General features: G+C 35.3%; 2 protein-coding genes across 2 annotated transcripts; one reads left to right on the top strand and one right to left on the bottom strand.

Annotated features, from left to right (window-relative positions):
* Nucleotides 1-1,609: 1,609 nt before the first annotated feature.
* LOC148195472 (uncharacterized) lies at nt 1,610-4,857 on the bottom strand. The gene is made up of 6 exons (XM_088094845.1): nt 4,659-4,857; nt 3,568-3,626; nt 3,303-3,346; nt 2,584-3,210; nt 2,365-2,499; nt 1,610-2,271 (listed from the first exon to the last, which is right to left on the bottom strand). Exons 3-6 carry the CDS (start codon nt 3,312-3,314, stop codon nt 1,705-1,707), a joined length of 1,341 nt encoding a protein of 446 aa, XP_087950971.1. The 5' UTR covers nt 3,315-3,346; nt 3,568-3,626; nt 4,659-4,857; the 3' UTR covers nt 1,610-1,704.
* Nucleotides 4,858-9,786: 4,929 nt separating this feature from the next.
* Nucleotides 9,787-11,951, top strand: LOC148195471 (uncharacterized). The gene is made up of 5 exons (XM_088095216.1): nt 9,787-9,815; nt 9,883-9,890; nt 9,973-11,300; nt 11,385-11,608; nt 11,702-11,951. Exons 1-5 carry the CDS (start codon nt 9,787-9,789, stop codon nt 11,949-11,951), a joined length of 1,839 nt encoding a protein of 612 aa, XP_087951342.1.
* The last annotated feature ends 4,119 nt before the right edge of the window (nt 11,952-16,070 follow it).

Below are 16,070 nucleotides of genomic sequence, written 5' to 3'. Positions count from 1 at the left end.
CGCCGTTATAAATCTAACGTTTTTCTGACTGTGTATGTGATTTGTGGACGAGCGTTTGTGGACGAGCGACGAGGACGATCGTCCAGCGAAGAGGACGCTCGTCCAACGAGGCAGAAGAGGACGCTCGTCCACAAATCACATACACAGTCAGAAAAAACGTTAGATTTATAACGGCGTTAAGTGGGTAGGATTCAATTGATACAAATTTCAAAACATAGGTATCAAATGCCTACATTTTTAAAACCGGGTACTAAACAGCAAATTACCTCCGAACATGGGGACTAAGTAGGTAATTAAGCCTAAAAACAAAATAAAATGTTAGCCAATTCAACCAAACCTAATTATATATATAATATTTAATTCATTTAATTTAAATTTAAAAATAATATATCTAATTTGATGTCAGAAAATACTAATATTTTATACCATCTATATCTATTGAGTAGTAATAGGGTGACACGCCTACGTGTCACTTACACTCATTTGACACGGTCCACGTCAGCTTTTTTGAAAAAAAACTGCAAAGTGATGGAGGGTAAAAGTGGAAAAACACCTACTAGGGTTTGTTTTTTCAGAATCGAAATCCCCATTTGAGTTTTCTTAAGAAACTCGATTTCCACCACTGTCATATGGTTCTCAGTTTCATCTTTCAGACACCTTAGTCGTTTGTTGTGAACGTTATTGAGGCGCTTCATTGGTTTATTGTGGAGGCGTGTGCTTGGTGTATCGATTTCTGTCGTGCGTTTCGTCTTCGGATTTTACGGTACAGGTTTTTGATTTTTTATTTTCTGTCTTAGGCTGTGTAGTTTTTGTCGCAATGTAATTTTTTGCTACATCGGTTTATTGATGTGGGGTTGTGGGGGACCAATCTCTGATTTTTGGGTTGATGGGAGGTGGGGTTGGTTTGTTGGTGATGTGTTCTATGTTGGAGGTGGGGTTGGGGTTGCTTTGCTGGTAACGTGTTTTATGTAGGAGCTTTATGTGTGGTGCGACAGGAAGCAGAGTAGTAAAAAGGTTGAGACTTTTGAGTTTCATTTTGACCCTAGGGTGTAGGCGTGATACGGGGTCCATTTGGTTTAAAATTGGGGAGGTGGTTTTTTAGACTTTTGAGTTTGTTTTTGTCGCTATGCTGTTGACTGAGGTGGGTTTTTAAGACCCTTTATGCATGCATGAGTTGAGTAATGAGTTGCAGTAAGTGGTTATGTTGTTAATCCTATGTGGTTATTTGTAAATCTGGTTTTGTACTGCCGTAGAAGTTTTTTATATTCAATGAGACAATGAGAGCCTTAGAAACAATGAGACCCTTCACAACCTGCTAAGCCAGTGAGCTTGCAGGACAACCTTTTGTTTCCACTCCCAAACGAAATCAGATTGCAATATTCTCCCTGCAGTAGCTGGTTATCTTGTTAGTCGGATGTGGTTATTTGTAAATCGGTTTGTGTACATCTGTAGCAGTTTTTATATACAATATCAATGTCCACATTTGAAAGTGCAATAAGTGGTGTTATGGTTAGTTATGCATGCATTAGTTAGATACATTGTATTTTTTGGTACAGTAAGTGGTCAATGTTAAAATTTTAATATCACGATTCCACTTTATGCATGCATTAGTTTGATACATTGTATTTAACCAATTTATTAATTTGAACATGTGACTGTCAACTGAGATACATAGTATTATACAATCAATTTTATTTTGTTTTGTTAAATTTTCAGAAGAACACTTCTAACACGCTTCCTAGGTTGAGCTTTTAAACGCGTGTACATGTCAGATTTTTCAGTAGGCATCTCTGCATGACCTAAAACATCACCATTTTCAATGAAACTTTTTCCAACAGCAGGTGTAACATCAAAAGCATTCTCAGAATTCGACTTCTCCACACGATCACCTTCGATCTCTGACTCTTTCTTTGAATTTGACTTCCCAATAGATGATACTACTACCTCATAATGTTCCTGTGAACTACTGGTCCCAAATTCATGAACTAACATGTCACACTTTTTATTCCAATTTGAATTCGTAACATCATCAAACTGTTGCCGCTTTTGTGCAACAAACATTGCCAGGTTGTCAACCATTTTCTCCAGCTTGCCAATGGATGCCTCTTGGTCAACAATGATAGCAACCAAAGCTTCATTTTCTGCCACAATATCAGCCATAGATCGCCTTTGCAAGTTCTCCTTCAATCCAGCATTATGATGACCATCTAAGCCTTCTTTGACTATTTCAGTACACATCTCTTCATTGCTTACATATACCTCGGTAATCACCTATACAAAACAAAATAACCACAAAAAACATATTAAAATCAATACAAATTACAAAACATCCAATTGGTATAACACATATTAATTTAATCTCACTTCATTACACAGAAAGGCTTTCTCAATTTCTGCTTCACCAACTTTAACATGTATCCAATGAAGGATTCTAGGTAAACAACTATTTGTTTTAGCCAACTTCTTCTGACCAAATAAAACATGTTCCATTGCCCAGATCTGTTACATACAAACTTAAATTTCAAAAAAATAACAATTGTAAGTTATAACACAATAACTTTTGTAACTAACATCAAAATATACCTGTAATGCAAATACACAACCAACCACATGACAGTGTGATCTGTTTTGTCTCTTTCCCACACACAATGCAGCATCACACAAACTAGAAACCAAATACTCATAAATAACACGCCCCCAGTTATATTTTCGAATACAGGATAAATCATCTAATAATTCAAATAAACCTAAGTGAACTTTTCCACCTCTATTTGGGAAGAAAAACTCACTCAACCCTAACAATAAATATAATCTACAAACATCACTTACTTCATCCCCTTTTATATGCTTTTGAATTTCTTCATAAACATTATGAACACTTACATCAACTGTGTCAAACAATCTCCTAGTATGACAATCAACTTCGTCTTTAAACAACTTAAACATCTCTCCATTAACCCTAACCCCTAAACCTAAATAAAGGTCTAACTTGGTGAATGGAATAAAGACAGACCTAACTTCAAACCCGCCCCTCCTCTCTGACCATCTACTACACAATTCTAAAAGTAGTGTCCTACTCATTTTGGCATCCACATCAATGGACAATAGCCATGCAAAAGGAGTTGTTTGTATCAATGTCTTTTGCACATATGTTAATAATGTGTTCACATGTGCCAAGTATTTTGTCCTGCATGAATGTCGTACATAAACCTATACATCAAAGTATACAATTGAATAAGTCAGACAAAGCATTTCACCAAATTAATTTTAAATACATAATAAATCATCATGTGTATTCAAACCTGTTTCTCCATAATGACTCTTCCAACTATCTCTATGGTTTGTACTGAATGTCCATAAAATAAACAAGTTAGACTTCAAGCCATAAAAGCTAGAAAATTAAAAATCTTGTCTGTCATTCATCAAATATCGTTTCAACCAACCAATTTATTAACCTAATTATATCAAACATTCTACAAAAAGACAGGATAAAAAATAAAATAGTGGTAATAATGATTGTGTGGATAGTAGGAAAGCATTAAATACTCTCTGGAAGGGAATACATACATTTGTCATAGGGTAATCATGCAATCTTCAAGTTCACGAACATTTCTCAAATCTAACTCCTGCATCAATTGTCATAGGGTAATACATGCAAAACAATTAATTTCGTAAGAGCTGATTCCACAAGGACACTAGAAACAGAAAAAATGGAGAAAGAAACTTTTGGTGTTAATCAAGCACTTAGCTCTATGAAAGAATAATCTATATTTAAATTCATAAATTAGATGAAACTATTCTCTACATAAAATCCAAGGAGTTAAAAATAACAGTGGGCAAAACACCATATACAGACCACAAACAACATAATCACGCAATATATCTAGAGGCAAAGAGGGCACAATGCACAATGCTAATACAACTGACCAAGAAAGGGCAACCTAGTACTGATACAAATAAAATATATGTGATGTATTCCAAAGCAAATTTATCACTGAGTAAAAAACATTGGATGCTGGTAAATAACATATAGAATACATAAATTAAAAATAATATGGTGCCAGAACCAAATCTATGAAAAATTCAGGACACCTTAAACTGATGTTCAACTCTCATGACAATATTTCCCTTTTTCTAACGCAAAAAAAATATCATCAAACAGAAAACAATGAAGGAACATAGAGGGAGCGAATGCAGCATGGAGAGGGAGTTTTCGGACTATACGAAAATGGGGAATCATTTGAATCAGTTCATGGGAAGTAGCTCCAGCATTGGCGCGAAGAGAGTTAGAAACGTTTGCGTTGCATTTCGTGCTGCTGCTGAGCAGAATAACCGTGCTGGGTGGGTGCCATTTTGCAAACTACCCTTTTTCCATTTCTTCTAATCATCTCACACTTTATCCATTTATTGCAATATTCCCTTTTGCAAATAACCAAAGCAAGCCCAAAAACACTAAGGACAGTAAATAATCCTACAGGTTTGCCCAATCGAGAATTCTATCTCTCACGACATTTCCCCCTTTAGTCTAGGGTATCCGAAAATAAACCAAAAATAAAAATAAAGATAGACAAATTATGAGAACAGAAGAAAGGAAGGAGAAACTCATACTTTATATTCTTCAAACGGTACAAAGGGGAGAAATTACAAAGGGGACAAACCTTCCGCGCTCCACATCGATCACGTCCGGTACGAACTTTGCCTTCGGCTTCACCTTCGCTGGTACAAACTTTTCCGATCACGTCCAGCCTCCGGTGGCAGCAAAGGAGTTCTCCTTTTTTTTTCTCCCTCGATCTCTCTCGTTCTCTCGTTATCTCTCGTTCTCTCTCAATCCTAACCCTAGCTCCAACTTTCGAAATTTCAAATCCCACACACGATCCTAACGCAGCAAGTGAAACGCAACGTTTCATTTACTTTTTTACAATCCAACTCAGCACCAGCCCATAAACTGAAATGACCAAGCTATCCTTCATGATGTTGACAATTATCGGGTCCCACCGCGTGTCAAATGAATGTAATTTGCTTTAACCGTGTCAAAGAATCATTTTTGATATCTATTAGAATAAAATCAACAAAACATATTTATAAATAAATTTGGCATCGATTAATTAGTTAAGTTATGAAATCATATATTATAAATGTTTTACAAAAGTAAAAGTTAAGGAATTTTCTCACATTTGCAAAACATTAATATAATTTTGATCATTTCTACAATATAAATACTACTTATATCACATATATGAGAAAATATGTAACACGCATTTACTCATAATTTTTTTTTAATCTTCAATTATATATTGTCTTTTAAGATATTTGTCTTTAAAAGATTGAGAGATTTTTCACTATACTTGATTGATATATTTTAGAAGAAAAATGTAAATAATTTTGTTTTATTCTATGTAATAAAAATGTTTTCTCTCTAAAATAACTTTTTACGTATTTCAATCCAAAATATTTTTATTATTTTCTTAAATTATAATTGAATTATATTTTTGTTATTATTTATTTCACTTTCCTAATCTTTATCTATATCTTTATCTTATTTTTATATAATTATTATTATTTATTTTGATTATTTTTTTAATAATTTTTATAATATTCATATAAAAACTTGATATATTGTATGAAAAAAAATTAAGTTTGTCTCTGTTGTACCTTAGTTATAAAAAACAATTTTTTTTCTGTTTCAATTTTTTAAATAAATGTCTAAATAGGTTGAAATCATAATTTATTTTATTGAAAAGGTTACTTTTCTTTATAATCGACATCCCAAAAATGGGATGTTAATGATAGGAGGGGTCTGTATAGGGAATTAAGAGTGCAGGAGAAAATGCTTACTCGTGGGTCTCGTTTAGAAAAGAGGGTATACATTTGTAAAAACAAGGGTGCATTTAGCGTCTTGTATATTCCTTTATAAAATTATGTTTTTTGGCCTTAATTCAGCATCTTTTAATTCTCATTCTAAATGATAAAACTCTAACTTCAGGAGCACAAATAAACATTAGATTATCCAACATAATTTATGTAACTAAAAAAATCACATTTAAAGCATTTTTAATTCCCAAACCCGATAAATCGAATTGTTACAAATTCACTTTAAGTTAACCATTTAAGCACAAAAATGTCATAAAAAAATTGAATTAAAACCTTAAATGTGAACATAAATATGCACTCATCACCCGGATCCTGACCCTAACCATGACCCTGACCCTGACTGTAACCATAACCATAACCCTGCCTTTCACCCTCACCCTGATCTTTACCCTTACCCCGATCTTATATGTAACCCTAACTATTATCTTACCCATGACCATAAGCATAACTCTAACCCTAATCTCAACCCTAACACTAACCTTAACCCCGACCATTCCCTTCACCCTGACCTTCAACCTAACCTTCAACCTAACCTTCACCCTAACCTTAACCTCGACACTAACCCCGATTATAACTTTGACCATAACCTTGACCCTAACTTTAACCCTTATCATGTCCCTAACCATGATTCTTACTTTAACTCTGATCCTGACCTAGACTTTGACCAAAATAATAACCTAATATTTTTCTTGACCCTAACCATATCACTAATCCTGACATATTCAATTAGAGATGCTTTACCATCATGGTACGTTACGTAATGATTGAAGCTATCTTCCAACCCAAATGTTAAAATTAAACATACCATTGGCTAGTGTATAATTCGTACTTGCAGCAAAAGAGTACTCTTTGCAACACTAGATCACCACCAATTAAAGTCAAGGAGCCTTCAAAAACCACATGTGCTAGCCACTCAAAGCAATTAGTATAGGGAGGCTTCAAGTGTAGTTGGATCAAGAGAAACATGATAGCTTAATATATATAACTAGAAGCATTAAAATGAGAATTCAAATATTAGGATCATGAAAACACCAAGAGCAAAACACCAAAACAAGAATCCATAAATAACACAACAATAACCACCATCCATTCACCTAGAAAAATCACCAGAAGTTGCATCTTTTTAAACAAGTCTACACCCATCAACTGAAACATGATCAAGACAAAACGTTTGAGAAAAATGGGGTGAACCAGTGTATAAGGATACTACAATTTTTTTTTTTTTGCAAACTAAGCATGAATTAATTAGAGTTGTAATTGATCTCTACATTCAGAATAGAAAAGCCACATTTTATGGAAATAAATAAAGTGATATGTTAATATAGTTTGCAGCAAAAAATATATAATTAAAAACCAGTGAAAAAAGTAAAAATCCAAATCAAGAGACCATGGTGATAAACACCCTTGCTACAAAAATGCATAAAAAAAATTCAGTTGAAAAATTCTTAAAACATGTAGAACAAAAAGGTAGGAAAAAGCAAAAAGAAAATCTCAATGAAAAAAGTTGCATGTATATCAATATAGTTAAGAAATTGGAATTTACCTGGTACGAGACCACCACCAAGCACTCTGCAAACTTCATCTCCGAATGGACCAAACCTGAAATTAAAGCAAGCTACACGGTATAACCCTTGAAAAAGACACCACATTAATGTATGTATTAACTTCCAAGTCCTTCATATCATTGCCAGATGATATTTTTCTAACTAAAATGCTTATGAAGAACACAATTTTTCATTAAAAAGGTACAGTGATGTAGAGCTTTTTGTTATAGTTTATTTTTATGAAAAATAACGTTATTTTTAAAACATCATAACCGGAAAAAAACATTTTTTATTAATATGAGAAATAACCTTGACTAACTTTTTCATAAAAAACTATCACTACATTTTACAAAAATAAAATAAAAACATGCTTTCTATAATTGTAAGTATAGGAATTTGAGTTTGAGTCTGATTCATACTTAACCTCAAAAGGTAGCCCATGGGGTAAGGGACATGTCCCTCTATGGGGGAATAAAATCATGTATAAGAATACCGTTGAATAAATTGGAAAAGTATTCATCAAAATATTTAAATAAATTCAATGACCATTCTGCTTTATTGCATAGTTGCTGATTTAGATATAGATAACCTCATCATGTGTATGAACTGTGACAACTCTTAATAATAATTTGTTCAAATATATATTTCCAGTTTGTAGATGGGGAGCCTATATATAAAGGATGTTGTCGAACCAATGTTGGTGGGTTCCATGTGACTCACTATAACTTCTTTCACTTAAATATCCTTATCATATGTGAGTATAAATCTTCCTTCCTCTGCTATCGTATTAACCCTTCTGATAAAAACATAGTATTTCTTAGTCTTTTAAAATCCTCTTGTAACACTATCTGACACGATTGTGAAATTTCTTAAGCTTTTGCCTTGTTATGACAATAATAGGCACTTTTTTTGTTCCAAAAAAGAAGTACAAGTTTTTTTCTTTCATTCAATTGTGTATTATTCGTTGATTGGTTGTAGCATGATGTGTTTAGAGAGTCTAAAATGCATTTATGTTGGATCTAGGAGAGTTTCTATGCCATAACCCATGTTATATATATATATATATATATATATATATATATATATATATATATATATTCATCCAGTTAAATTATATATTAATTATGTTAATTAATCATAGGGATTTTGTTATTAAAGATAAAATTCAATTTAGCAATCTTATATATAAAAATAATAATTTCAAGTGTACAAAAAATAAAATTTAAATTTAAATATTGGTTTAATGTCTCCGTAGGTCCCTATTTTGGTCTTGAATTTCAAATAGGTCTTCTTCATTTTCGGCGTCTCAATTGAGTCCTTGTTTTTGTAAAATTGAATCAATTACAGGCCTGCCGTTAATTTGGACAAACGCCCGTTACGGTATTGGTTAGGTGGCATGGTTGAGTGCAGACGTGGCATTTAAAACGATTATTGTATTAAATAATTGGTATGCACGTATGTTTATTCAGTTTTGGGTAAGGGCAAAGTAGGAAATTTGAAAAAATTAAAGGGCAACTGAGATTGGGGAAAGAATTTGAGGGTTTTTATTATTCGTGAGAGGCCAAAAATCGCGATCGTAAGTTCGAGCTGAAGCGGCAGAGTGCATGCAGTGGGCGGTGTCTGTGGGTCCTTTTGTTGTTGGAAGCAAGAAGCTGAAGCACGTGGTCAGTGGAGGTTCATCTAAAGGAAGGTAAGTGTTTGTGCTTTATTGTATTCGTTTTTATTCAATCGAAACTACAATATTCGGTGGTGGTCCCCCATTGATGTATGGTTTGGTCTCTGGTTTTGATTGCATTTTGGTGGTCCCCCATGTATGTTTAAAGTTATTTGACTTTGTCTGAGTGCGTATGTTTAAAGTTATTTGATCTCTGTGCCTGTTTTAATATATATTTTTTTTGTCGTGATATGTTTTCATAATAGGTCTGTAGATATATTTATGTTGTGTTGTGCGTAATGGAGGACGCTATTGTATGTGTGTTCCACCATGGAGGAAAGTTCATTAATGATAGTACCGTAAAGTATGAAGGGGAGACAACAACTTTGTCCTTTGACCCTGACACGTGGAGTTTTTTTGTGGTTGTCAGTGTAGTCAAAAGTTTAGGATATGAGAATTTTAAAGATTTATGGTACTGTTTAGGAGGGGGTTTAGTGTTGGAAAATAGGTTGGAACAATTGATTGATGACAGAGGTGCCATGCATATGGCTAACTTAGCTAGGCTTAATGGTGAAGTTCACTTATACGTTGTCCATGTAGTTTCTGATCCCGAAGTCATTCATATGCTTGAAGACATTACTAATGATGAAGGAGAAGTTGAAGGTAATGGTACAGTACAAAAAGAGGTTGAAGAAGATGGTGATTCTGTTAAAGTAAATGGTGAAGGTGATGGTGACTTACAAGAGGTGAATGTTTGTGAAGAAGATGGTGAGGGTGTTGAAGTAAATGGTGTAGTTGATGGTGACTTACAAGAGGTCAATGTTTGTGAAGAAGATGGTGACGGTGTTGAAGTAAATGATGTAGTTGATGGTGACTTACAAGAGGTGAATGTTTGTGAAGAAGATGGTGACGGTGTTGAAGTAAATGATGTAGTTGATGGTGACTTAGAAGAGGTGAACGAGGGTGAAGAAGATGGTGGTGCTGTTCAAGTAGAGGTTGAAGGTCATGGTCACGTACAAGAGTTGCATGAGGTTGAAGAAGAGCAAGAGTTGAATGTGTGTGAAGGAGTCGTGGAGGATGAAGTTTATCTTTGTAGTTGGAGTACATCTACTGAAGAAGGTGATGTACATGGAATTAATGAGTGCTTAGAGGGCCTAGTAGATGTGAGTGTTGAATGTGATATAGATGGTGATGTAGATTGTAATGTCGAAGTAGAAGTAGAAGTAGAAAGTCTTTATGATAGTGATGATGACCGTGATAATGTCAGTGTTGAATGTGATGATCATGACGATAGAGGATTGTCAGATTTTGAGTGGAAATCTGAGGAATTTCTTAGTGCAACAGATAGTGATGAAGAGGTTAATGACAGTGAAGGTTATGGGAGGTTTGGTATTTTTTGTATGCCAAAAAGTATGGTAGACTTTACATGGGAAGTTGGGACCTTTTTTGCAGAAAAGCAAGATATTTTAGATGCTGTAAAAGGGTATGCCTTGGAAAATGGGAGGAATATAAAGTTTGTAAAAAATGACAAGAGAAGATTGAGGATGAAGTGCTTTGGTGCAAAAGGAGAATGCCCATGGACCATATACTTTGGTTATATGGAGGCTGTAAAATCATGGCAGCTGAGAACTAAAAAAGACATTCATACATGCAGCAGGGAGTTCAACCTGAAGTTAGTTGACGCCAAGTGGTTGAGCAAAAAGTTGGTGAAAACAGTTCAGGAAAATCCTAAGATGAAGGGTGTTGATATTCGTGAAAAAGTTCAAAGGAAGTGGAACATAGGTATATCAAGGTCTATGGCTTATAGAGCCAAAGCTATTGCTTCTAATGAAATTGATGGGTCCTTTAATGAGCAATATAAGAGGATATATGATTATGCGCATGAGTTGTTGGAAAGAAATCCAGGATCTACAGTTAAGGTCCATGTTGAGAATAATGAGGGTGAGTTAATTTTCAAGAGATTTTACTGTTGTCTGAAGGCATGCAAAGACAGTTTTGTCTGTTGTAGGCCAATAATTGGATTAGATGGAGCCTTTTTGAAAGGGAAGTATGGTGGTGAGCTATTGACGGCTGTTGGGAGGGATGGAAATGATCAAATGTTGCCCATTGCATATGCGGTGGTAGAAGTCGAAAACAAAGATTCATGGATGTGGTTTATGGAACTTTTGATTGATGATCTTGGTGGTGGAGAAGTGTGTTGTTCAATTACTTTTGTCTCCGACCAACAAAAGGTAATAATCATATTTAAATTGCTTCTTTCGTATATTGGTTCATTAATTTGATATGATGATAAATCATTTACGTTAACACCACAGGGTCTACTACCAGCCATTCAACAGTTACTCCCAGGTGTTGACCAGAGATTTTGTGTCAGACACTTATATTCAAACTTTAGGAAAAAGTTTCCTGGTAAAAATCTTAAACAGCTGATGTGGAGGGCAGCTACTGCCACTCATCCACAAAACTGGGAAAGGGAGATGAGAAACATTAAAGATATAAATGAAGACGCATTCAAGCATTTGATTGCCATCCCTCCAAGGTTGACAATTTGTATTAATTATTTTTGCCCTTTGTATATTATTTTATGTTTGTCCATATTAGTTGCAGTTTTAACATATATCATCTGTTGTAGATATTGGTCAAGGTCCAGATTCAGTCCAACACCAAAATGTGACACATTGGTCAACAATATCAGTGAGGCTTTCAACAGTGTCTTGGTTCACACCAGGACTAAACCAATCATAACAATGCTGGAAGAAATTAGGGTATACATAATGCAAAGATGGGCAAAAAACAGGGCTAAGATACAATCATTTTCAGGACCAATTTGTCCAAAGATCCAGGCCAGATTTACAAAGGAATCCCAAGCAACCAAGAATTGATACGCCGAAAATGACGAGGACCTATTTGAAATTCATGACAAAAATAGGGACCTACGGAGACATTAAACCATTCTTTTTTTATTAGAAAGTAGACTCAAATATCTTTCCAATGACTACTAATTTATAATTTTTGGACACCTGAGTAGGTGCAGTTAATTCCTTAAAGTTAACGTTTTATATATTTCTACCACCTCTAACCTTTGCTGGTTGTTTTGCTCATAACTTTCTCCACCGAACTCCAAATGCGTTGATTCTTGTTTTGTTGGAAAGCTCTTTGAGTCTAGATTCCAACAAAACAAGAATCAAGTCATTTGGAGTTCGGTGGAGAAAGTTAAGAATAAAACAAGTAGCAAAGTTCAGAAAAACAGAGTTGGGGAGCAGTGTTCATCTAGATGGGGAGTACAGTTGAAGTTTTTGTACAAGTTACCCTTTTTCCTCTGGTAATCGATTACAAGACCCCTGTAATCGATTACCAGAGGAAAAAGGGTAATTTGTATCGAAACTTCAACTGTACTCCCAGCTAGATGAACACTGCTCCCCATTCTCTATTTTTGTTGAATTTTTCCTTTTTTGAGATGGGTGAGTGAGTTCAATGTTATTCGGTGAGCTCTTTGCACCAATAATGAGGTTAGGTCATTGATTTCTTCAAAATAAAAATGTTCATTTAGGTGGTTTTCTCCAATTGAGGTGATGTGCATAACTCATGCTGTCAACTTTGACCTTTACTGACTATTTTAATCATAACTTTTTCCACAGACCTCCAAATGATGTGATTATTTTTTTATTAGAAATTAGACTCAAATATCTTTCCAATGACTACTAATTTATAATTTTTGGACACCTGAGTAGGTGCAGTTAATTCCTTAAAGTTAACGTTTTATATATTTCTACCACCTCTGACTTTTGCTGGTTGTTTTCCTCAAAACTTTCTCCACCGAACTCCAAATGAGTTGATTCTTGTTTTGTTTGAAAGATCTTTGAGTCTAGATTCAAACAAAACAAGAATCAAGTCATTTGGAGTTCGGTGGAGAAATTTAAGAACAAAACAAGTAGCAAAGGTCAGAAAAACAGAGTTGGGGAGCAATGTTCATCTAGCTCGGGAGTACAGTTGAAGTTTCTGTACAAATTACGCTTTTTCCTCTGCTAATCGATTACAAGACCCCTGTAATCGATTACCAAAAGAAAATGGGTATTTTGTACAGAAACTTCAACTGTACTCCCTAGCTAGATGAACACTACTCCCCATTCTCTATTTTTGTTGAATTTTTCATTTTTTGAGATGGGTGAGTGAGTTAAACGTTATTGGGTGTGCTCCCTGCACCAGTGGAAAATCCCCTTTTGTACCAAAAGTTAAGGAGTGCTACCCAGACATGGCTGAAGCACTCCCCAACAGTCCTGACGACTGTGTTTTCAAGTTTTTATGGATTGATCCCCCTGTTGGCCATGGTTTAAGGTGTCCATAACAAGCAATTTCGAGTTTGGTGAGTCCTATGTGGATGGAAGACCCACGAAGGTTGTTTATAGGTTGAGAAGTGACGTTCTGCACCATTGTTTATAGGTTGTTTATACGAAAAAACAATACCTTTGGAGAAATGATGCCAACAAAACCACTCGCTAACCAAAGAGGAAGGAACAATGCACCTAAGCGACGAAGGAACAACGGTGTCAGCGGAAAAATGAGAGCTTTGGAGAAATGGCGCACAGAAAGCACTTCAATGGCGGAGAGAGAGAGAGACGACTTCCTCCAAAGACACTGGTGGACCCAAGCGACGGACGAACAACGGTGGACAGAGACACCACTTCAATGACGGAGAGAGTTTCAAAGGAAGGAACTTCAATGACGGAGATAGAATTTTGAAGGATCTTTCGGTGAAGGGGGAGAGAAAGTTTCGAAAAGATAGAGAGAGAGTTTCGAAAATGAGGAAAGAGACTTTTGCAGGGTTTCTGAAAAGCGCCAAAAAGTTTCTGAAAATTATTCCAAAAATGCCCTCAAAAACAAAATGAATCTTTAAACAAAATTTAATAAAAACAACCAATGACAGTGAGACACGTGTTGTTGTCAAATTGTTGTCAAAAATCTGTTGTTGAAGAAACGTTTTCCATATTTAAATTAAGGAAAAGGTTTCTTCGACAACGATTTAACAACGTGGCGTTCTCTGATTTGCTGTTGTAATTGGGAATTTGAAAAGGAGAAAACTTGGAGGGCAGTTTCGGAATAAGCAGTTCACGCCTAAGAGAGCCATTCACTTTCTCGAAACTGGGCGTCCACCATCCTAAAGTCTGGGCACGGCAAAAAAGATGGTCTTTAGGAAAACCTTGGAAATCGTAGTTCGCAATCGTGTTTGCAACTATTGAAGTCCGGCATTGAAGTGGTTTGTCTCCATCGGCCATTGAAGTGTTGGTTGGAAGTGTATTGAACGGGCAAGCGTTGTCAGATTTTGTCGAAAGAAGTGGTTTTTTGGATGTGGCAGTAATGTACAAAGTTGGTTGTGTTAACGGTTAATGGGAAGGTATTTTGTATGCCCTTATTCGCTTTCGCCATTTATGTATGTGGTTGTTTGGTTTTCTCTTTTTTATTGTGAGTTAGATTGTGTATGGTATGTTCGATGGCTGAGTTAAGGATTCGTGACTCCATGGTATGGGTACTTGCGTTTTCGAAGGAGTTTGAGTAATAGTAAGTTTGTCAGCCTTTGCTATTGTAGGTGAATATTTGACAGACGCTATTATTAGAGTTCAAAATGAATCCTGTAATAACAATGTAAGTAGACCGTAAACATGAATGCTTTCTTTGTTGTTTTTGAGAAGTGAATTGATTGTTATGATTTGGAAACTGTTTTATAGTGGCGCCTTTGAGCTTGGATAGATACATCGTACATTGCCAACATGAACTCCTGGTAGCAACACATAAGATGCGCATTTTACCAACTCCGTTTAAGTGGTGTTTAGAAATTGTAGATTCTTTAGAGGTGAACCTAAAATTGTTGAAAAAGATGGTTCGTCGATGGGTTCCCCACCATCCATCGTTTAGAGTTAGCCTTTCAATGTGCAAGATGTGTTCATGAGTTTAGGGTTAGGATGTTCCTTTTGATGAATCAGTTGTGGGTAAAGTTGGTGAATCCTTTAATTCAAAATGTACGAAATTGAAAGACCTCATAGATATGTTCAATGTGCTTGTAGGTAATGATGATAGTGAGGTAGATGTGGTGTGTCGCTTGTATGTATTAGTTTGTTTTGTGGTGTTCTTTTTTCCTAGGAAGGCAAGATATGTGTCGAACATGCCTTGTTTAGTCTTAGATGACTTAGACAGTTTGTCTAGTTATGATTGGAGTAGTGTTGTACATACATATCTTGTAGATAGTCTAAATAGATGTAATAAGAAACTACTTTCTGGATGGATTGCTGATTCATTGAGCATAAGTGGACTGCCGAGGTAAGTAACTTTGTTATGAACTTATGTTGTTATTTTTTATGATTTTTGCTGTTGTTATGTGATTGTTTTATATTTCTAAACACCACTTAAACGGAGTTTGTAAAATGCGCATCTTATGTGTCGCTGCCAGTAAGGAGTTCATGTTGGCAATGTACGATATATCTATCCAAGCTCGAAGGTGCCACTATAAAACAGTTTCCAAATCATAACAATCAATTCACTTCTCAAAAACAACAAAGAAAGCATTCATGTTTACGGTCTACTTACATTGTTATTACAGGATTCCATTTTGAACTCTAATAATAGAGTCTGTCAAATATTCACCTACAATAGCAAAGGCTGATAAACTTACTATTAGTTAAACACCTTCGAAATCGCAAGTACCCATACCATGGAGTCACGAATCCTTAACTCAGCCATCAAACATACCATACACAATCTAACTCATAATAAAAAAGGAAAAACCAAACAACCACATACATAAATGGCGAAAGCGAACAAAGCCATACAAAATACCTTCCCATTAACAGTCAACACAACCAACTTTGTACATTACTGCCACACCCAAAAAACCACTCCTTTCGACAAAATCTGAGAACACGCTTGCCCGTTCAATACACTTCCAACCAACACTTCAATGCTTCAATGGCTGACGGAGACAAACCACTTCAATGGCCGACGGAGACAAA

This window comes from Vigna umbellata, chromosome 7, assembly GCF_029865625.1.
Source record: "Vigna umbellata cultivar VRB3 chromosome 7, Vumbellata_1.0, whole genome shotgun sequence".
Lineage (NCBI taxonomy): Eukaryota > Viridiplantae > Streptophyta > Magnoliopsida > Fabales > Fabaceae > Vigna > Vigna umbellata.
Note: the sequence above shows the minus strand (reverse complement) of the source record. Positions and strands in the feature narration are given on the sequence as shown.

Bases quoted from the DNA above. Each gene is read 5' to 3' on its own strand.
- LOC148195472 (XM_088094845.1), bottom strand. The intron at 2,500-2,583 runs GTATATTTTGAT...TGTATGTAACAG, and splicing joins GTTGTGTATTTGCATTACAG to ATCTGGGCAATGGAACATGT. The intron at 2,272-2,364 runs GTGAGATTAAAT...TGTTTTGTATAG, and splicing joins AAGCCTTTCTGTGTAATGAA to GTGATTACCGAGGTATATGT.
- LOC148195471 (XM_088095216.1), top strand. From the start codon at position 9,787: ATGGTGAAGGTGATGGTGACTTACAAGAG. The intron at 11,301-11,384 runs GTAATAATCATA...TTAACACCACAG, and splicing joins TTGTCTCCGACCAACAAAAG to GGTCTACTACCAGCCATTCA. The intron at 11,609-11,701 runs GTTGACAATTTG...CATCTGTTGTAG, and splicing joins TTGATTGCCATCCCTCCAAG to ATATTGGTCAAGGTCCAGAT.